General features: G+C 42.4%; 1 protein-coding gene across 1 annotated transcript; it reads left to right on the plus strand.

Moving 5' to 3' along the window:
* Positions 1-27,499, plus strand: LOC147885047 (flocculation protein). Its single transcript, XM_087397449.1, has 5 exons — positions 1-1,031; positions 8,263-8,378; positions 24,491-24,734; positions 24,821-26,368; positions 26,815-27,499. Exons 1-5 carry the CDS (start codon positions 153-155, stop codon positions 27,076-27,078), a joined length of 3,051 nt encoding a protein of 1,016 aa, XP_087253575.1. The 5' UTR covers positions 1-152; the 3' UTR covers positions 27,079-27,499.

Genomic DNA, 27,499 nt, shown 5'->3' on the forward strand with positions numbered 1-27,499 from the left:
TGTCCGCCATAGCCAGAACCTTCAGAGCTTTTCCGCCATAGCCATACCTTCAGAGCCAGAGCTTCCCGCCATAGCCAAAGCTTCGTCCTTTGCCCTCTTCCCTTCTTCATCTCCCTCCTTTGCTTTCGAAACCCTAATCTCTCCGCTCCGCCATGGTCTTCTTCGATCCCCCCCCCTCCTCCCCCGACGATGAATCCTCCGGAACAGACGAAGCCAGGTCGGGGTCTCCTCCTCCTCCTCCTCCTCCCCTCCCTCCCCCTTCTTCTTCTTCTTCTTCTTCCTCCTCGTGCTTGATCATCCCCCTCTTGCATTCCCCGCATTTGCTCGACTTGCCTCCCCCCCCCCGCCCTGGCGTTTCCCCCCCTGTCAGCCTCTCGCTTCCCCGAGAGCCCGAATTGGGTCGCAGAGCCCCCTCCGCCGCTTCCATCCCTGTCCGAAATGCCCCCTCAAGCTACCGTTCGCTCTTCGATCTTGCAGGTTCCCCCCGATGCCCTTCCAACCACGCTCACAGTAGAGAGCTTGGCGGGAAATCGAGCGTCCTCGCTTTGCAAGTCCCAGCTTCCTCCCTCCCTCCCCCATTGACGGCCTCCGCTGTAGTCGACTCCTTCCACATGAGCGCGTCTACTGCTTTCTTCCCATCTTTGCAAAGTGGCGAGCAACGGCTGTTGGATCCCCTACCTAACATTACAGACAGCATGCGTTACTTGAGGTGCGAGCCATCCCAAGATTCCGACACAGCCTCATCCAGCGGAGAAGGAAACCATGCCAATCCAGACGAAAGGCGACGGAATTCATATACGCGTGGCCCTGGGGAGATTGTTCGTCGATTAAGCGAAGTTCTACAAGGAAGGGGAGACGAAGATCTTGTGCTTCAGCCAGCAGACAGAGACGGCATGATGCTGCAGTGGTTGCAAGCTCTAGATCTTCAAATCGTTGGGGCCTGTCGAGCAGATGAACGGTTGCGTCCCATGCTTCGCTGGAATGTGTCATGCAGTGGTGCGGATGGTCGCTTGCTTGCGCATTTGAGTCAGGTCGGCATTGTCTGCAACTCTATTGTTAAGCATTTGCATCTCTTAGTTATTAGTCTGCTCGTTTATATACGCAAATTGTGATTAGTAAAGTAGGCATTGTTATTTTTAATTTACGGAACTTTGTTGTCCGGAAAGGGTTTGACGGCCCTACGACAGGGTGACGGTTTCATCATTGTACATTCATATGAATTATGTGTGGGATCTGATGGACTGGTTTCGATTCTGATTGATGATTATGATTACTCCCTTTTTATTGTCACCCAAAACTGAACAAGATTGAGCAGGGATCTCTGTTGTTTTTAAAAAAAAGGGTCTTGTGCAGTGCATATGTTACGATTGTGTGTAGTGTCCAAATAAATGTTCTCATCTTACACTGGGACATAGGTGGAAGAGTAGTAGACTATGGTAGGGAGGTACGTGCGACAAATATCTGAGTTGGCTAACTGACAACTGTGCTTCCTCTTCAATGGAGATGGCAATGGTATAAGAATGTTAGCAGTACCGTAAGATTGTGATAGAATAGTAGGCTGCTCATAGAGAGGCATGAAGAATGTTGGAGGACATACAATATTTGCCACTGGGTGCTCCGCTTATGGGTGGTTGTCCACTCTGTGTGTGGCATATTTGGATGAGTTGATAGCTTCCTCTAATTAATGGCTAGGGGGGAAAGTAAGCAGGTGCATGAGGATCTCAAACAAGGGCAGTAGGATCCTTCATGCAACTTAATAGTTGTGACAGTCCAGTCATGTAGACAGTGCAGTCCTGGCATAAGACCACTGAGCAGGTGGATGAGAGATCTCAAATGAGGCTGGACGTGGCTCCTTCTCTGGTAGTACTGGGTAGTCCCGCTCTTGATGAGTTGATAGCTTCCTCTAATTAATGGCCAGGGGGGAAAGTAAGCAGGTTCATGAGGATCTCAAACAAGGGCAGTTGGATCCTTCATGCAACTTAATAGTTGTGACAGTCCAGTCATGTAGACAGTGCAGTCCTGGCATAAGACCACTGAGCAGGTGGACGAGAGATCTCAAATGAGGGCAGTAGGAGCCTTCATGTAACTTAATAGGTGTGCAACGCATGCCAGTGACATGTAGAAGTGGTCATTTTGGGGCAGCATTTAGGCTGTGATTGGTTTAGTCCTTGGCTTGCTGTGTGGCCCATGGGATAGGTCTGTGTTTTTGTATCAGCCCATGTCCATTCAGGAGCACATTTCGGTACTTCTCAAGACATCTATAAAGTTTGATCTACTAGTGTGCACATGTTTGCGAGGGAGATATGAGAGTAGTGTTATCTGTGGGAAATTTCCTCACTTGGGTTTGTCCACAGCACGCATTTCCTTTGTATTTCTGAGAGAGCACACATTGATGCTTGAATTAGTAAAGAACGAGAGGGAGCACTTAGTGGCTCGTTTGATGGTGAGGTTTGGGATAAACTTAAAAGAGCTGCATTTCTTAAATTTCATCCTAGGGAAAACCAAAGCTTCTTGCTATGTTTTGACTAGCTTTAGGTTAAATTCTAGTGAAGGTTTAATACCAGGGTAAACCACAAGCCATCACTTTGGAGTTATTCCCTCCTGCACTTCAGCAACTTCTCATCTTCCAGTAAGCATCATTCGTGTATTTCATTCGGACATAAACCAAATTTGAACACCATCTACATTAATGTGGGTAGCCTTGGAGAGAGGCGTATGCATCCTTCAGCACTATTGTGGCATTCTGTAAGCATTCAGTGAGCATTTGATTAGCTGAGCAGGAGTTTCATCTTTTTTCATCACAATAAGTTCTCTTTTGATTGATTACATCCATCAGCACACCACATGGAGAGAGAAGGACCAATTTTCATGCCTTTCTCGACCTTCTATGGGGCCTTTTAGCTGAAAGGGCTAAATCCTAAAAATGGAGCAATTTGTTCGGGACTATGTAAGTCCATTCCACGCCTTGTACACTCATTTTGATGTGACCTTCACCTCCTGAGCTCTTTGCTACTGCTTCCTCTCCAGCTGTGCAGTCTCTCTCTCTCTCTCTCTCTCTCTCTCTCTCTCTCTCTCACCCTTCAATTTTGTTTCCCTAGGCATCCCTACTCACTGACACACCCTCTGGGCCTTTGTTCCCCATTCTCTTCTTTTAGCTACTAGAGAGTTTGCATGGTGAGCATTCGAAGTGACAAGTCTAGACATGTGTCACGAGGACGTGAAATTATGGGACTTTTGATTTGCGACTCTCGTAATTTGCGTGTGATTGCCTTGAGCCTCTGGGACGTGAGGGTCCGGCCATGGGGCGGGACTTGGGATATTAAAATTCCTAGTGGGCCCTTGTAAATAGTGAATGTGCGCACAGTTACTAGGTAATTAATTCCTAGGGCCAAAGTGTGTAACAAGGGGGCCAAAACAGTGGTGCAATTAAAAAACACTGCTTTTTTGGAGCCTAGGGCTTTAAAAGGGGGAGGGAGCTTTTCTTTTGGATGCAGTTGGCCAAATCAGTTTCAGAGGAGCCAGATCGTCTGTTTGGAGCTTCCAGAGCTTGCCCTGGAAATTCATTTTTACCCAAGGGCCAGTTCTAGGTGATCCAGAGCCTGCCAGGGAAATTCGTTTTTACCTAGGGGCCAGTTTTAGGTGATCCAAGGCTTGCCAATTAAATTCGTTTTTACCCAGGGGCCAGTTCCAAGTGATCTAGGGTCTGCTAGAGCAAATCGCAATTGATCCAGGAGCCTGCTGTAGGTGGCGATTTCTACCAGGGTGTCTATTCTAGTTTGCGATTTTCTTTTGGGCTCTTGTAGGCTATCGCAGGTGCCTTCGATTGGTTCTAGGGCTGTTCCAGGAGTTCTGGACTTGATCGGGTTGCTCCGGGTGAACTGCGACTTGCCTTTTTAGGCTTTAAGGCTCTGCAAGAGATTTCGAGTTGATTTTTGGAGCTTTGTGGGTGTTGTGGCTGGTTTTGGTAGCTTTCTAGGTGTGGGTGTTTGCTTCTAAGCTGCTCTTGGGTTGTGCCAGGGCAGAATCAGCTGATCTCTGCAGGATCTAGGGTTTTTCAGCCCAGGTGACCTTTTTGCTATGGATTTCGGGTACAAGAAGGCTTGTCTTTGCATGCTTTTGCTGTTTCCTGATTGGTTGCTGGCTAGTTATTGCATTTGGGTTTCTTTCCTCACAAAGAAGGGTTGATTTATGCTGTTGGGCAGTGGCCAGGGAGGCTATAGATTGAAGCAACTCACTGGGAAGTGTTTGGTTGTTTGATTGCGCCAGAGTTTGGCTGTTGAGGGCTTTGTTTTGCAGTTGTTCAGCGGTGTTTGGCTGGTGCGTTGCCCTATCAGCTAGATTTAGATTTAGATGCCTGTGGGGAGAGACTAAAATGAAAATGTTTAGACTTCACAAGCAGTTGTAGCTTGAATGAAGAGATTTTGGACTACCTTTTGATTAGCCTTCTCCTTTAGTGCTAGCCTTCATCATCGCTGAGTCTGCCCTTCACCTCCGGAATGCCGACAGAAACTCAATACGAAGACTTTGTAAAAATGGATGCTCAAGTATGTGTGGGTGTGTGGATTTGTATGTGTGAGAGCATATTTTTATACTATGGTCTACACCCACTGTTGGGCGCTGATGACGTCAGTGGGGATGTCATAGTAGCTAGTCCCTGCTATGCATAATGGAGTTTATGGTTTTCAACCTTGTGAGTGACTATCATGAGATTGAAACTGCACTATGTTGTGTTTTTAGAGGATGAGTTTGGGAATGTTCCTGGATTCATCTAGGCATATAGGTGTTTGGCTGGTTGGCCGCTTGGATGTGCGATTGCAGGAGTGGTTCAGACAGTGGATGCTATTGGAGTCTCTGTTGCATGCTTTGGTTGGTTGAGGATACATGATTGTCTAGTGATTGGATGCCGTTCATCGTTTGAAGTTGAGCCGGGAATTATAGGGTGGAATGGATGGGGAGTTTGCGGGCGTTGGTTTGTGCGTGGTGCAGCTTCCCAGAGACCTTTGTAATCAGCCGTTTGGCTTCAAATGAATGTTATATAAATACCGCAAGGGGCGCCAATGTTTGGGGCCAATTGGTGTCTTGTTTTTGAGTAGGAGCGCTCTAGCTCCCCTATGATTTGTTCTGTGGTGCATATTTACTTGTCTATTTACTGTGAATGCTGTATTTAAGTGGATCCTATCACCCTTTACATTGTTGAGGCTAGTTTCAACATGCATACTTGAGTGTTGGAAGGAGTTGAAGCGTAGGGTATAATTTCTAAAGAGAATCATGAAGTTTCTGGTAAGTTGGTACATCAATTGGAAAGATTTGGCCAAAGCAACTCAATGGTAAAACGCTCTTTAGTCAAATAACAAAAATGTTAGCAAAATGGCCTCAAAAGTTTTTTGTATATGAATACCGAACAAAATATAATAATAGAAAATAATAATGTATCTATGGTTTGATTATTTCACTTTCAACTATTTAGAATTCAATGACGCACAGTTATCTTGAGTATCGCAATAAGTGAGCGATTTCAATATTTTTGAATCCTCTTCTTAATTAAACGTTCATCAATTTCTTCGATGGCTTCTTGGCAATGACAAATGTTGCTTTGGTTGTCACAAGATGTCTCTATGGCCTTGTGCTGCTCCTATCCAAGTTGTGCAAATAGTTGTCGTAGCAATCTTACCTTGCGTTCTGAAGCTGATACTGCCATGTGCTCTGCTTCACGAGAAGATAATGGGGTGGTAGCCAGCTTTATCCGTGTGCTGAGTGAGACAGGTGTACTCACATCTCCTGCCCCAATCTCAGGTCCACAACCCTACAAGCTATATATCATTGTCTTCCCACATTCTAGCCTTTAGGGAAGTCGACCTTTTGATGTAGTGAAGGATCTGCTTGTTTTCACTAGCTAATGTCTGTACTAGTGTAGAGGCTACCGATAGATTGCATGTTCATTGCTCCTTTCATATCCTAAAAATGCTAGGGTTTAACTTTGAAGTCTCTTATACTGAGGGATCTTTTTTCTATAGCTCTTGTAAAGGAAAATCTTGGTGCCTTTAATGATGTTGAGTTCCATGTGAGCTCAAAGAGGCTGTCGAGAAAGAAAAGTTATTGTGGCGTTAAGCATGTTGAGTTCAGTCCAGACATGGTGTGAACTTAAAGAGTCTTCACAACCAGTTTCATCAGAGGTGCCCAGCAGCCAAGATCTGAATGAGGCTGTTGTGGAGATGCCGGACATAAGGTGGAAACTAGCAACTGAGAAGCTTGTGGGAGTTAGCCTAGGCTGCAGATTATAACTTAATGTAGTTGAGCGATCTCCTATTAGAGGTTGTTCCAGCAAGCAATCCATGGAGAGTCAAGTCAATCTAGTGTATTGGTGAACAAGAAGTAACCCTACTGACCAAAACACAATTTGAAACCGGCCTCTAATCACTCAGAGGACAGTGGAACTAAACCTTGAATCACTTCAGCACCTATTTACAGCTCACAAAGCATATATCACAACCATTAACCATTGCATGATCACCATTTGTCATTTACCCATTTGTTCACAAATAAAACTAGTGAAAAAGGGATGGAGGCTAGAATGCCCCTGCTCAACAAACATAGACAAGTGCACCCGATTGGCCCCTAACACCGTGGTACCCCTTTCGGTGTTTCTTTATATTTCACAGTGAAATGATTACAAGTTGCATCTAGGAGACCTTCTTTAACAGCAAAATCACAACTCACCAAGCCCTGAAAACTCGAACCAAGTCCTCAATTGCCAAGAGGACATAGTAGACAATGCCCAATTGCATTCTCAGCCAAAGAGGAGTGGAAAGGCATGAAGAAAGAGCATTTACAAGAGCCGACCAGCAAGAATTCCATTGAAAAATGCGAAAAGAAGCACTTCTATCGCGAAGAAGCGGGAGTTCTTGGGCTCAAAAGAAGTGTGCTTTTGAGAGAAATGCATTGAGAAGGTTCTAGAGAAGTTTCATTGCCGGAAAGTCCTCCAAAACTGAGAAAAACCAGTCAACCAGCACGTGGGACCACTCGAAATTCAACAGAAAGCTGTAGCTTTGCAAGAGAGGAGAGGCCCAGGAGGCTGTAGAAGCAAAAAGGTTTAGAAAAAGCCACTTTTGCAAATTTGACCAGCAAAAGAAGTGCTCAGCTTTGCCCGTTCTACCAAATGCACGGAGGAAAAAGCATATCACTGCGAAGGGGAGGTAGAGGGGAAGCCATTGGGCCACACGAAAGTCTAGGAATCCAAACGGATTAGCAATTATGAAGAAAAACGGAATTCAGCTGAAGGATGCTGAAAAACCAGTCCAAAATCTCAACAAAGGGAGAAGATGAGAGAGAAAACCACACATGTGAAGTTTAGAAGGCCCAGGAAGGTCCAGGAATGGCAAAGGAGTATGTAGAAGGCACTAGAGCCACCTGGAACTCTAGGAGGGCCACTGGGCCTCTAGGGGGCCCATTAAAAATGCCACATCATCATTTTCCAACGACCACTCTTTTAATTCCTTGGAATGCCTTGGGGCCTAGGGATTAATTATGCTTATGTGCTAGGCACCATGCCACGTTTAATTACACATTATTAAGCCCTCGCTTGGACTTTTAAAACCAGAGTTGTCACAGTCTTGTTCATTTAAGTACTTAGAATTTCATGCCCTCGTGACACAGTTGGTGTGTAGTATGTCGTTAGTGTCCGTCTTCTTGGTCTGCCTTGAGTTTCCATGGATCCACCTCAGGTTATTCAGGCTGTTTACTGCATAGAAAATGTGGATAGTTATTATTTCACTTAAGGTGACTGATATGGTGGTACCGAAAGATCAAAGTTAGGCAGTGATTGCTTTGAAGAGAGGCCAAAATAAAATAATATTGGCTTCACAAGCAGTTGTAGCTTCAATAAAGAAATGCGGACGATTTTCAATGAATCTTCTCCTTCAGTGCTAGCATTCATCATGATCACCTGCCCCTTATGTCTAGAGTAAATGAATGGTCACGTGATAGGTGTGGTTTTATTCAATGCTCTGCAACCAGCATTGGGTGCTGGTGATGTAATGAATCTGGAATATGTGATAGTCACTTGGGATTGTTTAGGCGCCTTTATACAATTGTTTTCAATTTGATATATGTACATGCACACATACATATGTATACAAACCTCTGTGTGTGTGTGTGTGTGTGTGTGTGTGTGTGTGTGTGTATGAGAGAGAGAGAGAGAGAGAGAGAGACCCTCAGGATTTTGTTCATATTAAACTTATTTAACGAAGATTGCTTGTTTTGCAGCATTTCAAAGCTAAAGAGTTGGGGTTGCTTGCACGCTGCTTGTGTGCACCGCTTGTCACCATACGTGTGGGGAAAGTTCAATGTCAAGGCCGCCTTCTTTGCCCAACAACTTCTAGGTACATATTTCACCTTGTTTTCGTCCATGCTGGGCTGATATTGCGATAAATTGTTCTATGTCAAGTGGTGCATTGCCCTATCAGCTATCTCTTTCTAAGCATATTTTGCAGAGAAATATAATAGTAGCTACTCCTTGCTATGCATGATGGAGTTTATGGTTTTTAACCTTGTGACTGTCATGGGATTGAAACTGCACTATTTATGTTTTTAGAGGAAGTGTTTGGGCATGTTCTTGGATTCATATATATTCGTATCTCAATCTGCCATTCTTTGTGGCAGTTAATTTTCTTGGGTTGCTGCTCGGTCCATGTGCCCAATGATAGGATTTGAGCAATTTGTTTTATGGGTGCCTTTTCTCGGTCCCTTTTGCTAGGATCTCTCTCTCTTTCTCTTGTATCGATGCTCTGTCAATATGCCTAATGACAGGATTTGAGTGATTTGTTGTATGAGTGCCTTCTCTCTCTCTCTCTCTCTCTCTCTCTCTCTCTCTCACCCTCCCCCCATCATCCCTTCTTTTCAAAATCTGTGTGTGTGTGTGTGTGTGTGTGTGTGTGTGTGTGTGTGTGTGTGTGTGTGTGTGTGTGTGTGTGTGAGTGAGAGAGAGAGAGAGAGAGAGAGAGAGAGAGAGATGCACACCGATATACATACATTATATGTAATGTATATATCCATGCATTATTGCTTGAATTGCAATGACTAACTCAATTTCTCTCAAAACAAAAAAAAAAAACAATCTGACTGGCTTCTGCAGTAGGAAGCCATCCAGACTTCACTGGATCCCTTTCTATGTTCCTATAAACACTGCTTGTTTAATTCCACAGAAGAAACAAGTAAAAGATAGTTAGACCATGAATATGGAATAATACTCTCTGGTGCTAGCCTGTGTTATGGTTTATTTGAAACCATCATGCTGTTGGACATGAATTTTAAAAGACAAAGCTGATGCAAATTGCCTATACAGACTCTAGGAGATGTAGGAACATATCTTCTTTTGCTTGATGATGCACCTTTTGTTGGTAGTCTTGGCTTGCTCTTCCTGTTCTAGTGTGGTCTTCCCTGGTTGGGATCAAATTCCGTAATTGTTTCCTGTCATGCTAAGTATTCATGTTCTGAATTTGATAATCGTTTCCTGTCATGCTTAGTATTCTTTGTCCCGAATGTTCAACAAATATGACAAACTCAGTCATATACACCTCTAAACTTACACAAAAGCATCCCTAGCAAAGCTCACGATTGAGGCTTTTTGAGTGTATTCTTTTGTACATGCTTTTCCAGTGTATTCTTTTGTACATTGCATGTGCTTTTGATTTTAAGTCTGATAATTAACCTGATTTTTGATAGATGTACTGATTGATACAGTACCATCGATTATACGCACAGGATACCTCATTACAGTCTTGCTAGATACATGGAAAACCTGAGTGTGTCCCAGCAAGCAATTGTCAGACAGAATTTGCACGTTAAATTCATTTGCCTGCTTTTATGAGTACATTGTGATCTACTCGGCTGGATGTGATTCAAAGTAAGAATGAGTGAGAGCAAGAAACTGCATATGCCTGCTTCTTGAAGTGAGTTGACTGCTGATTTGTCGGTGCATTGGTTTTATGACTCTATTGTGTTAGCCATAATGTCCTTAGCATTAAGTTGAACCTGCATCAGTTTTTTCTGCAGGACAGTGCAATTTTAAACTGGCCAGTTGTGCCATCAGACTAACATGGTTTTATGACTCTATTGTGTTAGTCATAATGTCCTTAGCATTAAGTTGAACCTGCATCAGTTTTTTCTGCAGGACAGTGCAATTTTAAACTGGCCAGTTGTGCCATCAGACTTGCTGCCATTACCCGAAGCCAGTGAGGTTTAAATCGTGCAAGGTTGAGTTTCTCTACTTGATTGAGCCTTGATATTGCCATCCCAAATGTTGTCCTTGTGTGACTAGAAAGTAATTATTTTGCCATCTGATGGGAATTGATGCATGTTACTGACGAAATATATAAATAATTATTTTTTCTACGGCTAAACATTTCACTGTCAGGCTACAATGCAAGAAGATGATAATTTTTATTTGGCTTTCCATTTTCCTTGCATATAGAGTAAAGGTCTGTTTGCTGGCATCATGGGATCTCTAATGTTTGATGCAATATGTGAGGGGTCAGTAGGTATGCTTGTGGGCTTGATGGGCAGTCCGATGACCCATCTGAAGTGCATTGACACATAACAATAAGGTACAGTGGTAACATACATCTTACAAAAGTGTTCGAGGAGCTCATGATCCTGAAAGAATGATAGAGTGAAGGTGATGTTGCCATCTACCTTGGCACTTGGAGAATCATTGTGAACAGCTTCTAAAAAGAAGCAAGCGGATTAGAGAAAGATGAATGTAGATATAGGGAATCAATTGCATATTGCTGTATATAAGCCATAATGAGGTCCTTGTAGGCATAAGCAGCTCGCAGTGTAGAAATCCCAAGCCCAAGCATTACACGTCTGCAGTCTGAAGGACAGACCAGAGCGCGCAGAAGATTTAGGCCTTAAGCTGCTTAAGCTTTAAGACTCATTCAGAAGCCCTTGGTATCATGACATCCTTCATGTCGTGTTCCATGAAATTATGCAAATATTTGGAAGGGGAAGATGCTTGTGGGAGAGGCAGTGGCTATTGCAATAGGTTTGGATCACCATCCTCTCTATGTTTTAGTCATGACTATGGACTAGCCATTGGCCACAAAAGATCTACTTTGTTTTGGCTCATTGCACATTGAGGTCTCTCCATGAGTCTGTGCCTCCAGCAAATGTGGAGAGACATCACACGTCACAATGGCACAACAAGGAATCAATTACTGGATTCCAAATCAAGTGGATAATTGTTTTTCTTACCCCATCGACCTTGACATTGGACTCGCTCATGCTCAATTTACTGCTGAAAGTACACACTCCCAAACCTATTTACTTACATCAGTTGTTGACTGAGAGTCTTTTGAATTCTCTGATAAGAGCTTTGCCTTCACGGTAGACAGCCCACTTACCCCCCTTTCTAGCTATCTTCACCTTCACTAACTCAGTGGCTTCTGCTTTAGTTGGGATCTGGTGAGTTCTTCTACCATCCGTACTTCATACCTTTCAATTTTCTGGATTGTCTGAGAACATGAACTCTTGTAGCTCTTGTTGCAAGAGTGAGTACTACATTAGTCCCATCTGAATGGATTTTAAGCAAGTCATCCTTCGGCGATTCAATACTTGATATTGCTGTCTTTATCTCTTCATAGCTTTCATCATTCATGTTGAAGATCATACCCTTAGTTTTACCTTCATGTTGTACCCTTACAAAAGTTTTGCAAAGCTTGCAAAGGCATCAAGGAAAGGTTCTTAAATTTTATTCTCTAGTTTGCTTGCCAGCCTAATTTGAATCATGGAATAGGCTTAATGAAGTGAGCTCGATTGAGAGTTTGATTGAGTATGCATGTGCTTTGTAAGTTAGGATTGCAGTTTTGCATCTTTTAGGAGGCGGTACATAAGTGTAAGGGGTCCATTTAGTTTTTTATGTTTTGAGAGAGAGAGAGAGAGAGAGAGAGAGAGAGAGAGAGACAGAGAGTATTCCTGTTTTTTGGAAGATTTTGTTTCTTGATTTTCTTGTTTATTTTGGCTTAGTCACCTTCTTCCTTTCTTTTTTTTTTTCGCTTTTGTTTATTTGACGTATTTTAGTAAGCACTGGGTTTGCCCAAGAGACTCCGCATGTCTTTAGAAACCCAGTATAGATGCTTATGCTTGGGCACTGATGACGACATAAGTGATGCTTTGCTTTTTCAAAAAGTTTTTGTTACCGCTTTTTTCTTCTTTTTCATTTTCTAATTTTTAGTGTAGATTTTTGGATTATAGAACAATAAAAAATCTGAATTTGTATGATTGGATATATTCTAGTCTTATAAAGGTATATTTTATGTACAAAGATCCAAATTCTTTCGCTAGAGAAGTATATCCTTGAGAGTTTTTGTGAATTTAATATACATCTAGTAGAAGCTATTGTAGTTTCTTGGATCTTTAGGTTTAGATGTTGATATATATGATAAACGACAATAAGCTGAGTATGGAGTGTTGAATAGCATACGAATGGCTCATGTTGACTCAAATGTCTCTGATATGGATATGGCTAAATATGGAGTGATTACTTCCCAATTCAAAAGGTTCTCTCATCTTTGCACAAGTAAGAGGGCCTTTATATATTAATTTCGTAATTTAATTCTTTTACTCTTAGAAAGGGCTATAATACAAGAAAAGTAAGGAGGAAACTTTGCTCTAGGTAATCAGTATAACTTTTGAATTTTCACTTTGCGTATGTTTAAGATCCTCGAACGTAGAATCCAAATCCAAAGTGGAGGCCATTTTCTCTTTAGTTCTTAGGTTTCCGTGGAGGTGATCTACTCCTAGGTACCTGCTTAGTTTGGTTTTTTCCCACTCCTTTATTGTATGTTTATTATTTATATTTAATTTGAGTAAATAAATAAATAACTAACGAAAGAATAGTGGTAGTGATTGTTTCCTTGTGTTTGCATTGCAGTCTCGAATGTTTCCTTATATGTGTGCTGCTTTATCTTTGTTCCCTTACTGCTTACGTTATCATTAGTGTGTTTTTTTTTTTTTGGGGGGGAGTGGTGGATAGTTAATTCTTTCTCTCTCTCTCTCTCATTTCTTTTTCTTAATTTTTGCTTTGTCTCTTCTGTTTTGCTATTGAAGTTTTTTGTTGTTTGGGTTGGGATTTCAAAGCTGAGCAAGCACTAGGTTTACTCAAGAGTTTCAAAACCTAGATTGTACTATATGTTTGGGTACTTATGAGAACATACCTTTAGCTTTGCTTACTAAGTTATTTTCATTTTTAAAATTTCTCATTTGCTTATAATTTTGTTTAAAGCTTACAAACTTCCTAACTTGACCATTTTTAAAGAAGGATTGGGCACAAGCATGCCCCCATTGTAGTTGCGTCGGACATTCGTGTAAAAATATTGGAGCTCAAGAACTTAGAAGATCTTCATATTTTAGGAAAGTGAGAAGAGTAGATGTTATATGGGAATAGAGTTGGTCAAGTGGAAGGGCTTTTCATGTAAAAACTTGAGTTAACAGCATCATCTTTGGAGCTGTGTCTTGACCAATAATGTAGGTAAAAGCAGGCACAACTTACAAATACTTGCGGCTTTATTTAGAACAACTATAATGGGAATGCTAAGACTAAAAAGCCTCTAGGGGTTGAATAAGGGTTGTGACGCATGGGGGGGGGGTGTGTGTGTGTGATAGAGATAGAGATAGAGATAGAGATAGAGATAGAGATAGAGATAGAGATAGAGATAGAGATAGAGATAGAGAGAGAGAGAGAGAGAGAGAGAGAGAGAGAGAGAGAGAGAGAGGCCATTACGTGGCTGCATTGTGTTAGAATTATTATTGTATTCTAGCAGTGACCAATGTAATGTAATAAGTAGGTTAGGGGCACTTTTCCCTCATTTGAGGTTTCCCCCCCTAACCACAGTTAGTTCACTAACTACGGTTAGTGAAGGATAAGGTTTTGTCACTTAGACAAAACCTTTCCCTTTTGTTGTACTTCTTCACTTCATCTATGGCAAGCACAATGTTCAGCTCTGTAGCTCTCTCTCTCCCCTTTTCTAACATTTGGTATCAGAGCAGCAAGATTCTGCTCTTTGCTTCCTTGCTTGCAAGCTCCCTGCTCCTAGCTCCCGCAAGCTCCCTGCTCCTTGATCCGTGCTCCAGCAAGCTCCCGTCCGTACAAGTCGTAGGGCCTGATTCTGTACATCCGTCGTATAGTCACCGTACTGCTCCTGTACAGACGCACAGTTTTACTCGTGCACCGCTGTCAGGTCCATACACCCGTACAGTTCTTGCATCGCACAGCTCATACTGTCACATTTCGCACCTGCACGTGTGGCGCTTGCAAATTGTCCGCACAACCGCATGCTTTTGTCAGCGCCGTATCGTCGTACAATTGCAGTTAATAGTCCGTACTTTAGTACATATTTTAGTACTTCTTTGCAATGTACACCGTACGCACGGATTTTCGTGCAACTACCATCGGTATTGTTGTTGCAAATCCGTACACAGTACGAATTTTCGTACATTTTGTAGGCTTTTGTACCGTTCGTTGGTGTCTGTACTTTGTGCAGGTTTTCCTCTTGCAGGATTACTCTGTAGGTTTTTCTTTGTAGGTTCTTATCTTTGCAGAGAAATTGGGGCTTTTGAGCTCTTCACAGGCACATTGCATTTTTTGGAGTGCTCTTTTGCAATTTTTGGGCAGACGTTGCAGTTGGTCTACAGGTGTTGAAAAATTTGGGGCTTTTGCAATTACACTGCAATTTTGTAGTGAAATTTGGGGCTTTTGCAATCAGAGTGAAATTTGTGCAACATTTGGGGCTTTCAGACCATTTACCCTCTTTTGTATGCGCTCTCCCACAAGAAATTGGGGCTTTTGCATTTGAGTTGCAATTTTGCAGGTAAAAGAGCATTGTGGAAGTTTGCAAACAGTTTTGGACTCAGTACGAGTCAAATTGCAGACTTTTGCCACTTTTTGCAAATTCTATTTGCAGGTTTTTGGGCATTGAGCAGAGCTTTGTGGTGCATTTTGAGCCTTTGACAGGCTGTGACAGTATTTGTCACTGTGAGCAGATTTTTTTTTGCAGATTTTACTTGTGCATTTGATATCCCAGCAAGGGATTTCACTTGGTCAGTCTGCTGTATTTTTTGAGATTATCTTGTGAAAATGGCTCAGAACAACTCAAATGTGGTGTTCGGGGTTCTCACACAAGAGGATAAGTCGGATGGCACCAACTACTCCTTGTGGAGTTTCATGGTTCGCAATCTGGAGGCAGGGGTAGAGGTATAAATGCAGCACAGGTGGTTGGAGCAGCCGCTCCAAGAGCTTCCACAGCAGAACAGAAAAGATGGGACTCTAGAGATGCACAAGCTCTTTCAGTAATTTCTCTTTCTGTCAAGAGGTTCATTATACCTCATATTCGGTGATGCAAGACATCTATGGCAGCTTGGGAAATACTAGAGAGTATGTTTGCAGCAAGAAATGATGCCAGGGTTTCCTTTCTGAAGTGAGAACTTTCCCATACACATATGGAGGAGGGAGATTCCATGAATTCTCACCTCACAAAGCTTCAGGACCTCAGGGAACAATTGCTGAATATTGATGAAGTCATTCCAGATTCAGAGATGATCACCACCACTCTGAACTCTCTTTCTGAGTCCTATCTCGGTTTCCACACCTCGCTGAATTTGTCATTGAGGGGGGGCAGCAATCCTCTCTCTTTTCACGAGTTGGTAGGACTTCTGTTGCAAGAGGAACAAACTCGCAGAAATATGGCAACTCGGGTTGGCGAGCATGCTATGCTCTCCAAATTCAAGCCCAAGGGTAAAGGGCAGCATAAGCCACATGCCAATCAGCCCACACATCAGCATAAAGCTGATTCTTGACAGCCTTCTTATAAGGCACATGGTGATACAAATAAGCAGAAAAAGAAGGGCATCTGTCATTATTGCAAGAAGCCAGGTCATTATATTGGAGAGTGCAAGAAACGCATAGCCAAAGAGAAGAAAAGGGATTCCGGTATGGCTGTATCCGATGCATCAATTCCACATTCTCATGATGGCGGAGATGTTGGAGCCAACTTGGTTGAAGAGCACTATGCCTTTCTGTCTTGCACTTCAGATTTTTCAGTGGGTAGTTCTGATATTATAGCCACTAAAGATGATGACCCATATGCTTTCTTGACTTGCAGTTACGATCCTTCAAAGGATGAATGCTCTTTTAGTGTTGATGAGACACTACATACTTGGTATTTTGACAGTGGTGCTTCAAAGCACATAACTTCTAAGAAAAGTTTGTTTGTGACTCTGCATTCTTCACCCACCAAGAAGAAGGTAACTTGTGCAAATAATTCTTCTCATTCAGTGTGTGGAGTGGGAGATATTATTCTCACATCCACTGATGGCACATATTTCAGAATTTCAGACGTACTCTATGTGCCAGGTATAAAGAAGAATTTGCTTTTAGTGTCCTCACTCAATAGAGGAGGATTTCAGGTTGTTTTTGATGATGACAAGTGTGTAGTCAGAGACAAAGAAAATGACTATGCTTTGAGGTTGTCTGGCACTTTGTATTGGGGTCTTTTTTAGCTTGATTTATATGAAAAAAGATCCCATCTTGCATTATCAGTTAGCACTCCCATTGTTGCGATGCAGAATGCGGAGTTATGGCATGCCAAGTATGGGCACATGAGCTATGGCAGCTTAATGACACTTCAGAGGCATGATATGGTTGATGCATTACCTCCTTTGGAGTCGCCTCCTCCTCATGCATGTGAAGGTTGCATTCTTGGCAAAATGCATAGGCTTCCCTTCAAAAGGGATGGTGCAGTAAAAGCTACAAGGAAATTACAGCTTATTCACAGTGATGTCTGCGGTCCCATGAGGACACCTGCTTTTGGGGGTTATCTCTATTTTGTTACATTCATAGATGACTTTACCAACTACACTTGGGTCTATGGTCTCAAGGCAAAATCAGAAGTGTGTATGCATTTCAAACACTTTGTGGCTATGGTTGAGAATGAGACAGGACTCAAGGTGCATACACTTTGCACAGATCGAGGGGGGGAGTATATGTCTCATGAATTTGAGACATTTCTGAAAGAAAAAGGCATTATGCATCAGCTTATAGTGAGGCTTACACCTCAACAGAATGGCAAAGCTGAACGGAAGAATCGCACCGCCATGGAAATGGATAGATACATGCTTACAAGTAAGAAGTTGCCTCACAGGTTTTGGCTGAAAAGCCTTATGTGTGTCAACTATATTTTAAATCGGGCACCTACAAAGGCTTTGAAGACAATCACTTCCTATGAGGCATGGCATGGGAGAAAGCCTTCAGTGGACCATTTCAGAGTTTTTGGTTGTGTTGCATATGCCCACGTGCCTATGGAGTTCAGACACAAGTTGTTAGATAAGGCACTCAAATGCATTTTTGTGGGATATAGTTCACAAAGCAAAGGCTATCGTCTCTACAATCCTACTACACGCAAGATTTTTGTTAGTAGAGATGTTATATTCTCTGAAAATTTCGCACATACACATGCTGAATTTCAGATTTCGGCCTGTTCAGATGATGTGTTTGAGGGGATGCTTCCTATAGCATTTGGTTTCCCCGCTGAAACTCAGAATTTACAGCAACCTCCGCCAGCTCCACAAGTACAGATTCAGCCCCTAGCTGAATGGTACAACCTCAGGGTGTGGATGAAGTTGTCAGGCAAGAAATTCAAGAGATACACGCAGCCAAAACAGTCCCGCATTGGTTGCTTCAGACTCTCAGGGAGAGTAGGGTTGAAGCTCCATTGCCTGGCAGAACTCGTAGTTCAGTAAGGCACATGGAGGGAGCTCATTCAGTTGAATCAGCTTATGCAGGTACTCTTCTTGATGAGGAGGAGCCTGAGACTTTTGAAGAAGCAAAGGATAATGTGCATTGCCATGCACGATGAGTTGCAGTCCATTCATAAAAATCAGATTTGGGATGTTGTGGATTTGCCACCAGGTAAGAATGCCATAAGTACACGGTGGGTTTCAAAGTCAAAAGAAAGCCAGATGGGTCCATTATTGGTACAAGGCAAGGTTGATTGCAAAAGGATATGCTCAGAAAAAGGGCATAGATTATGAGGAGACTTTTGTTCCTACATCCAGGATGACCACCATCAGGTCAGTTACAGCAATGGCTGCAAATTTTGAATGGTATGTTCATCAGTTGGACATTAAAACAGCTTTCCTTAATGGAGACTTGTTGGAAGAGGTTTATGTCAAACAACCTCCGGGTTTTGAAATTTCAGGAAATGCACATTAAGTATGCAAGCTGAATAAAGCTTTGTATGGGCTGAAACAAGCCCCACGTGCATGGTATGCCAAAATTGATGCCTTTCTAACCAGCAAGGGGCTGCACAATAGTCCAACTGAGAGCACCCTCTACATCAAGAAGGATGGGGGGGATATTTTGGTCATCATTTTTTATGTAGATGACATGTTGCTTACCGGATCAAATGAGGAAGTAATTGCAGATTTCAAAGCCCAATTGAAAGCTACATTTGATATGTCAGACTTGGGCTTGTTAGTTTATTCAAGAGAAACGTGGCATTGTTATGTCTCAGTCGAAGTATGTTGAAAAACTCTTGGACAGATTCAACATGCATGATTGCAAGCCTATGTCCACTCCCATGGAGCCGGGGCTGAAGCTTACAATGCATGATGCAGGTGAATCAATTGATGTTACACTCTATAGTCAGGCTGTTGGATGCCTCATTTATCTCTGCAATACACGACTTGATATTCAGTTTTCAGTTTCTCAGGTGAGTAGGTATATGCATAGTCCAAAGACTATGCATTGGCAGGCTGTAAAACGCATCTTCCATTACTTCCAAGATACAAAGTCTTTTGGCTTAATGTTTCCTAGGGGGGGTGACTTGCAGATGCATGCTTACAATGACTCAGATTGGGTTGGAGACTATGATACTAGGCAGTCGACCAGTGGGAATTGTTTCTTTCTAGGACATGCTTGCATTTCTTGGTTGATCAAGAAACAGTCTACAGTGGCTACCTCCTCATGTGAAGCTGAGTACAGGGCAGCTTTCACAGCGACAGTTGAATGTGTTTGGCTGCGTCGTTTATTTGTTGATCTTCATCTTTCATTGGAGGGTCCTTTGATTCTCACTGGTAGTCAGAGTGCTATAGCAGTGGCAAAGAATCGTGTGTTTCATGCTCGCACGAAGCACATTGAGGTTCACTATCACTATGTCAGAGAGAAGTTGCATGCAGGATCTATGTGTCAACACATGACAATGTTGCAGACATCTTCACCAAAGCACTTCCACGTGAAAAGTTTGAGGCATTTCGCAGTGCCCTGGACTTATCTCCTTATGGTGATTGATCATTTCCTTGTACATGACATTGGCACTGCAGGGGGGTGTTAGAATTATTATTATATTCTAGCAGTGACCAATATAATGTAATAAGTAGGTTAGGGGCACTTTTTGGTCATTTGAGGTTTTTTTCCCTAACCATAGTCAGTTCACTAACTACGGTTAGTGAAGGATAAGGCTTTGTCACTTAGACAAAACCTTTCTCTTTTGTTGTACTTCTTTACTTCATCTATTGCAAGCACAACGTTCAGCTCTCTAGCTCTCTCTCTCTCTCTCTTTTTCTAACACAGTGGTGGGAGTTGGTGGTGGAAGTTCCGAGCTCTGGAAAGGCAAATCGACAAGCTCAAGGAAATGTGTTTTTGACTTCATCCTTCCATTCTTGACCTCGGTACAACCATTTGTACAATATTTCGCTAAAGGTCTTCATGAGATAGAGAACTTGTTGCAAGAAATTCGGCTAAAGGTCTTCATGGGATAGGGAACATGTTGTAACACTAAAGGTCTTTATGGGATAGAGAACTTGTTGCAAAGTGCCAGCTTGGGATACACCTATCTCACCATCGTCTCATTTGGATTTAGTGTGAAGCTCATAGAATGTAATTTTGTTAAGGTAGTTGCTTCTTTTGCAAAGACATGATGGGAAGGTTCTTCTAGAGAATAGCACAGAGGAGTTAACTACTTTTCCTTATAGAAAATAATTGAAAATCTAGGGACATCTACGACTTAGGATTCATGAACATGTGCAGTGACTAGATTCTTTTGGAATCTATCACATGTACACTTTATAGTTCAACTCACGTTGTCGTTGAGCAAAATGGAGAGATGAGCCTTGGTCCTATCCTGATGTATTCATAGCTTGTATTTTGATCAGCCTCATTGTATCTTTGTTTGTTTGAAGGACTTAGAGACAAGACATACAATATAGGTGTGGAAGAGGATGTGGGGACACGAAACATGTGACTCGGATGTTCTTCTTTCTGACGATTTCAAGCAAAGTTTTCCTATTCATTGATGAGTTGATGTGGATACATGGAGGATGCATTGTTCTTTTGTTGCTAGATGCAGACAGCGTTTTCTCTTCTCTAGAGGCCATCCTACCCTTTAGAGTCATGGATGCACTCGACACATTCTGTCAAGTTTCATGCATGCAAGTGGATGAACATGACAGAAGCAAGTATATATTTCCAATGAGGGGAAGTCATATAATAAGTTGACAGCTTAAAATTTCATAACAACAAAGGGTAAAGAATTTTAGGTGGAATGAAATCGGCTTTCAGCCTCTAAAGCAAAGTAGTTCAGCCATGAAACATTTGCCATGTTGTGCCAAGAAATCTCTTGCCTTAGGTGCAATTTTCTTTCTTTCTTTTGAAATTTGTTTTTTTGTTCGCTTTTTAGAAGATAACAGGTTGAGTTAGTGGTATAGCTTTGTTCGTACAAGAGTGGCTTTAATGAGTATCATTGGTGTGAGATTTCCCCATGCTCAAATAGTCCTTGCTTTGAGGCTGATCATCAAGAGAGGTTACGTGGATCTGCTTGGTGTTCTAGCGAGCTTTGTCCATCCTTGTCAAGTTACACACTTTGAGTCAATACCCATTGGCAAAGGATTAAAGTCATTGAATGATGATGTGGCAGTACACGTGGAAAATATTTCAGAATCGTGGCTATTTTTTTGATAGAGTAGCAAACCAACCATTGAATAGCTTAATGTTAATGGTGAAAGCGAGTCTGAAAACGAGCACAAGAAGCTGTTTCTGATGAGGAGAATTGAGAACGGTAGATGGTTCTTGAAGACACTTCTTTCTGAAGAGAGTTATTAAGCTAGTCAAGAAGGGTAGTAGTCCATGTGCAAGAACTTAGATGCTTGGAAAGTTAGGAGAATGGGTGAAGGCCAAGTTAAAAATGACCAAACACAAGGCGGGTGGCAGCATACACCAATGTGAAGATGGGTGAATGCAGCTTATAAAAATGTGATTTGTTGTAAGTGAGTTTCACAATTCAATATAAGGTAGATAGCAGCATGGACTAGTATGAAGCGAGAGACTTGCAGCTGAAGGATCGCATAGGAAGCGGAGTTGATTATCATGAGACTGTGCACTTCAGGCAAACCGTAACTCTGTGAAAGTGGTGATTACTCTTGCAGCCCAGCATGATCAATTGGATGATTCTTGAATGGTAGGTTCATGCAATGATTCGATTAGCCTACACATTCTATTTTCTTGGCTCTACTTCATAAAACATGCTAAATACTAGCTGCTAGGTGCTCCATGTGGGCCTAAGCAAGGATCAAGTTAGGGATCAAGTTTCCTTTGTTACAGTTGTCTTTATGCTACGCATCCTCAATGTCATTCTAACAAAAGGTTTATTTGATACTCTAGGTTTGAGACCCGATCTGGACCCATGCGACATGGTTGTCATAATAGTCAGTAGTCTATGGCCAATTAGAGTAGCTAGGATAGTTAGGTCTATCTCAAAACAAGATTGTCTTAACAATAGGACTCTACCCATTGCGTGGCACCAACCTACCACCATGTGGTAGACTTGCCTAATTGGGTTGGGCATACTAGGCCTAGAAATAGAAGGCACGGGTTTGAGATGGATCATCTTGAAGAGGCCAGTGTTTCCGTGTGAATGTGTCTTGGGATACACTACCTTAAGGCATATTGGTCTTAGAGCAACGACTTCTCACAATAACCCTCTCGGGTGATAACCTATGGTATGGCACATATGTTTGAGCCTCTTTGCTCATATATCCCAATTATGGGGTGGCTTGGCGAATAGAGCATATGGGAGAGTCAACTAGCTCTCCCTTTTTGCTTCATGTTGATCTATGGCATGTTCTTGCAGTTTACGTGGCATTGGAATTTGTCTCACTCCAGGATGATCTAAAACCGGAGTACTAAGATGCGTGCCATAAGAGGTGTATGTTGTACATGACGCTAAAGACTCTTGAATTTAGAATGTTTTATTTTTTCAAGGGAGGGGAGTGGAATTTAAAACTATTGAAGATTCAGAAGTCTTTATATGTACTCATAGGAAGCATAACCATCATTGCATGTTCAACGAGAGCATATACTATGGTCTACACCCACTGTTGGGTGCTGATGAACTCAGTGAGGATAATATTAGGTAGTCCCTACTATGTGTGATGGAGTTTATGATTTTGAACCTTATGAGTGACGACATGAGATTGAAACTGCACTGTGTTGTGTTTTTAGAGGATGAGTTTGGGCATGTTCTTGGGTTCATCTTTTGCCATATTAGTGGGCATGAAAATTTCACCTTGTGCAGTTTTCGTCCATGTTGTGGCTTGCTGATATTGTGATAAACTCTTTCTATCTTAATTGGTGCATTGCCCTATCAGCTAGATTGTTTAAGCTTCTTTTTTTTTTTGGGGGGGGGGGGGGGCTTAGATGCTCGTTTGGGAGAGACCAAAATGAAATCGTATAGTCTTCACAAGCAGTTGCAGCTTTAATGAAGAGAATGTGGACTATTGTTTGATTAGCCTTCTCCTTTAGTGCTAGCCTTTGTCACGGCTGAGTTTGCCCTTCACCTCCGGAGTGCCGAGTCCCGACAGAAACTCAGTATGAAGACCTTTGTATAAATGGATCCTCAAGTATGTGTGGGTGTGTGGACTTATATCTGTGAGAGCGTATGTTTATATAACCATTGTTGGGCGCTGATGACATCAGTGGGGATGTCACCGTAGCTAGTCCCTACTATGTGTTATGGAGTTGATGGTTTTCAACCTTTTGATGTGTTGTGTTATTAGAGGATAGGTTGGGCATGGTGCTGGATTGATCTAGATATATGGTCTACACCCACCGTTGGGCGCTGATGAAGTCCCTGGGGATGCTATAGTAGCTAGTCCCTGCTATGCGTGATGGAGTTTATGCTTTCAACCTTATGAGTGACAATCATGAGATTGAAACTGCACTATGTGTTCTGTTTTTAGAGGATGAGTTCGGGCATGTTTCTGGATTCATCTAGATATATATTGGACAGCTTGCGTCTTAGAATTTAAAATGCCTTGAGCTCTTAACTGTCAGTACATATTACAAATCTGAGCATAATCGAGAGCCAATATGTCACATGATAGGACTCATAACTCATCACATAAATTGAGAACTTGAGCATAGATGAGCATGAGAATCAGATGCTGAACATGGATGAACATCAAGCATGAAACCATAGCCTTGAGTGATGGATAGGCATTGGAGTGGTGGAGATGCCATGGAGAGAGCAAGTAGCGCTAAAGAGTCTAAGAACATAAGCATCTCAATGTACGGCCAATGTGCATGTTTAGGGAGATGCTTGAGAGGAGGGAGAGCTAGAGAGGCTAAGAGCATAAGCATATCAATGTACGGCCAGTGTGCATGTCTAGAGAGATTGATAGTGTCAACTATGCAATGCATGAAATGCTTTGACCTTTTCCTTTAACTTTGTAACTATAACTATACTAATAGCAATACAATACCTCCCCTCCAATTCCTTCCGGAAGGAAAAAAATTCCCCTTATGGGCAAGAGGCATCCCAAATATCCCTTATTCCTCTAGAGCTGTGTCCCGGTTCGATATAAATTGTAAGGGAAAGGCTGGAGTTGTGTGTTTTTTCTAGTAGTAGAGGGGCAAGGAGCAGCAGGAAAGAAGCAAGGGGGGGAGGAGCAACAAGGGAGTAGCAGATTGCTGGCAAAATCATGCCAATTATATTTAGAGGGGTTTCATGGGTTTTCAATGAAATGAACGGTCGAGGGACTTAGACTAACTGCGATTTGAATTTGAGTTATGATTTAAGCGATTGCCATGTATCACATTGTATCCCGCCATCCTGCTGTTGCAAAACTTCACATACAAGAGCCATGCCACTGGCATGTGACATTTAATCTTTTATGAGGATGCTTTGTTTCAGGTTTATTGCAAGCACTTGGCGTTTCATGCTGCATCTTTGTGTGCGCGCACCAAAAATTCTTTGCTTTCTTCTCATGTAATTTTGTAATAGTTTTTGCTGTGTATGATTATTAGTAGCAAGAGTAAACCTCTGGTAATTTGATGCTGATGGTATTGTGATGACATTGCTTTAACAGTTTTGACTTGACAATAAAGCGAAGTGACTTTAATCTTCCTTTTATGAGTACTTAAAGTTCAATTTCTGTGTTTATGCAGGGGCTACCTGAGTTTGACAATGCTCCCATCCTCTGAAATGCGACTTTCATTTGTTGGAGACAATGGAACTGTGGAAAGGATTGCTGCGTTTAGTTCTACCAGTGAAGATCCTTATGTGGTCCTTGAGAAGCTGGTTTCAGATTCTTCTGCAAGGTCCTTTGTTTTGAAACTGCCTGGCGATAGGCATGCTTATTTCTGGCAATCTGAAAAATCAAAGACTGGGGGTGACGAATTGCTCTCCGAGGTAAGGCATTGGGATTTCTCTAGCATTTGGTACAACTTGTAAACAATATATTTTGATGGTTGTAACACAGTTATGACTTCTTGCAGATGAAGGATCTTCTAAGGCGGCGACCAACATTGCCACAACTTACTGGCATACAGGAGTCTCGTCTTGATGTTTTTGTGAGCCAACTTCGAAGTGCTTTGGCTGCTGCAACATCTCCTTGCTTTCAACAGTCATCAACTTCATCTTCTGCATTGATTGTGTCAGCAAGTACAACTGACACAAGCTCTGTTGGGCCATCCTCAACATTTGGTGTTTCAGTTGCTTCTGGTTCCCTTAGACAGTCACAGCGTTCTTGTTGGAGCAGAACATCTCCAGCAAGGCTGGCAAATAACCAACCGCTTGTGCATGGAAGAGCTCATTCTGGTAACCAAGGAAGTCTTAGTCCTCGTTCCAGTGGCTTCAAAGAAGCAGCAGTTAGGGGTGTGACAAATGTAAGGTCTATCATATCTTCCAGAGAAAAGCATAGAAGACGTGTTGACAATTCCAACCCTGCAAGCCCACTGAATTCAACTAATATTACTTGGACTCGGAACGTCCACGGCAATGCAGATTTAGATGGTATTTCATGTCAACCATCAATGAGCCCTCATATAGCTCTTTCGATTAGCAGTGACGATAGAGATGACACTGGAACTCATAGTGCGGGATTGTATACTTCACTACATCCTGTGTCTGATTCACATGGGCTTTTAAGAGATGTCGATTTACCTTTTCCAAAACAAATTTTTAGTATACCGCTTGGATCATCGAATTGCCCTGCTTCTCCCAATCTACTTCCATCTCTGCTTGGAGGGCCCTCTTTTAATCCAAGCACCTTCCATCCTCCTGTATCTTCTCGTCTACCTGTTTCAACATCTACTATTCTGGCACCTTATTATTGCCCATGTCCCTTACGATCTTCGTCCTTACAATATACTATCACTCCCCCATTTCTTCGATCTGCAAGTGAGGTGAGTGCTATACCCTCCTCTTCACCCTTTTTCTCAGTCAAACCTTCGTCTGCCTTCATATCCCAGACAACTTTAAGTGTTGACCGAGTGTGTGTCTCTCCAATCCCCTTGCCCGTTTCTTCATTGGTGAATGTTCCGACTCCTTTACAGGCTTCAAGCCTTCCTCCTTTCTTTTCTGATCCAATTGTTCATATACCTGTTATAGATTTTCAGTCAACAACCCAGAGCTTTTTGGTGACTGCACCTCCTTCAATTGCGTCTTCTGGAATTTCCCCAGTTCTTCCCAGTTTTGTCACCAGCATGCTACCTCGTGCAGAAGGGTTGTCTGATGGACTAGAACTGCCACCACTTAATCTATTTCAAGGTCTGGGGTTTTCTTCATATAATTTGGAGGACCGACATAGGGATGACAATGATGTGCAGCCTCTCCTTATTGACAGCAGATTTAGAGCTCTTCTTGCCAGCTCTCCTGAGGGAAGGCATGCAAAAGATGGTCCACAACAGGATGCAGATGCTAGCTGGTGTGGAAGATTGGAGAGCTCAAGATCCCCAGTTTATGATGCATTACCACAGCACAGTGGACCGTTGTTAGGCATGGTTCCTGCCATCCTAACCAGCGGCAGTCTTTCGTGTGTTCTTGTAAGATCTCTCTTCTCTATCTTAATTGACTAAGCATCTGTGTTCCTTTCCGGGAAGATGTTTTCGAAGTGCTGTTTTGTGTCATCTCCCTTTTTCCAAAATTAAATGGAATATGAAACCAGGAACATTTTCCCTACCCTGCCCAACACCCTGTTCTGTCTCAATTTGTCAGATAGGATATGTTCTAGGCTATATTTGATATTCTTTTTGTCTGCCATTTTGTAATTGCTTCTCTGAGTTGTCATATTGGCTATCAAGATATTTCAAACTGTTGAAATTCACTCTGCTTGTAAAGCCTGTACGATGGGGTCTCTCATGTGGACATGAACTGTTTCTATGTCACCTCTCATCTCAAGGATGTTGCTAGAAGCAGGCCTATCTTTCTTTTATTGGGTTATACCTCTTCCTTCATACAAGTACTGACTTGTGCTTGTACTTTCTTACAGAACTTCTGTCAAGAGCGAAGCACCAATGCCACATGGGTGTCTGGAAGTCGAGGTCTGTATGGTGGGGTCTGTGAAGCTGGAATCCCTGCCTCGTCGATCGCAAGTGGTAACTTAACACGCAAAGCAAATGCCAGGGACACTCATGTTTGCGAAACATCAGAAGGTGACAGTATCTCCATTGACCTTGTGGATGTGCTTTTGGGAGGCAAATCAAAGGATGATGGAGTCAAAGATGAGGCCCCCGAGGAATGCTTTGAAAAGTGAAGTGTATTGGCTTTGACTATTTGGACTGCTTTCTACTTCTTATGGGGTGTTGGGAGAGCCTCTTTTGTAGATATTGTATCATCCTCGAATAAGTATTAAGGTGACAGGAGGTGAAGACGCCAGGTCTGGATGGCTATAAATCTTGAAGTGCCTGGCTTATTTATGAATTAAGACAGTTTTGCTCTGAATGGAACTGCTTTGTCTAGCTTCCTGGGGCAATTTATCCTTCTGAACCTTTGAGAAATTTTCGACAGGTGATGCCCGTGTCGCAGGAATCTTATGTAGAATAATTGGGCTTTAAAAGCATTAACAATTTGTTGATGAATGCTTCTGGTTACTGTATACATGCAACTGAATCATCATATCTTTTTCCCCTGAAATTATTAGGTATGTGCGAGGTAGTTTTGAAGTGGATTGAGAA

The sequence above is a fragment of the Dipteris shenzhenensis genome, chromosome 26 (genome assembly GCF_047967505.1).
Source record: "Dipteris shenzhenensis isolate YYH24624 ecotype China chromosome 26, Dip_SZ_1.0, whole genome shotgun sequence".
Classification (NCBI taxonomy): Eukaryota; Viridiplantae; Streptophyta; class Polypodiopsida; order Gleicheniales; family Dipteridaceae; genus Dipteris; species Dipteris shenzhenensis.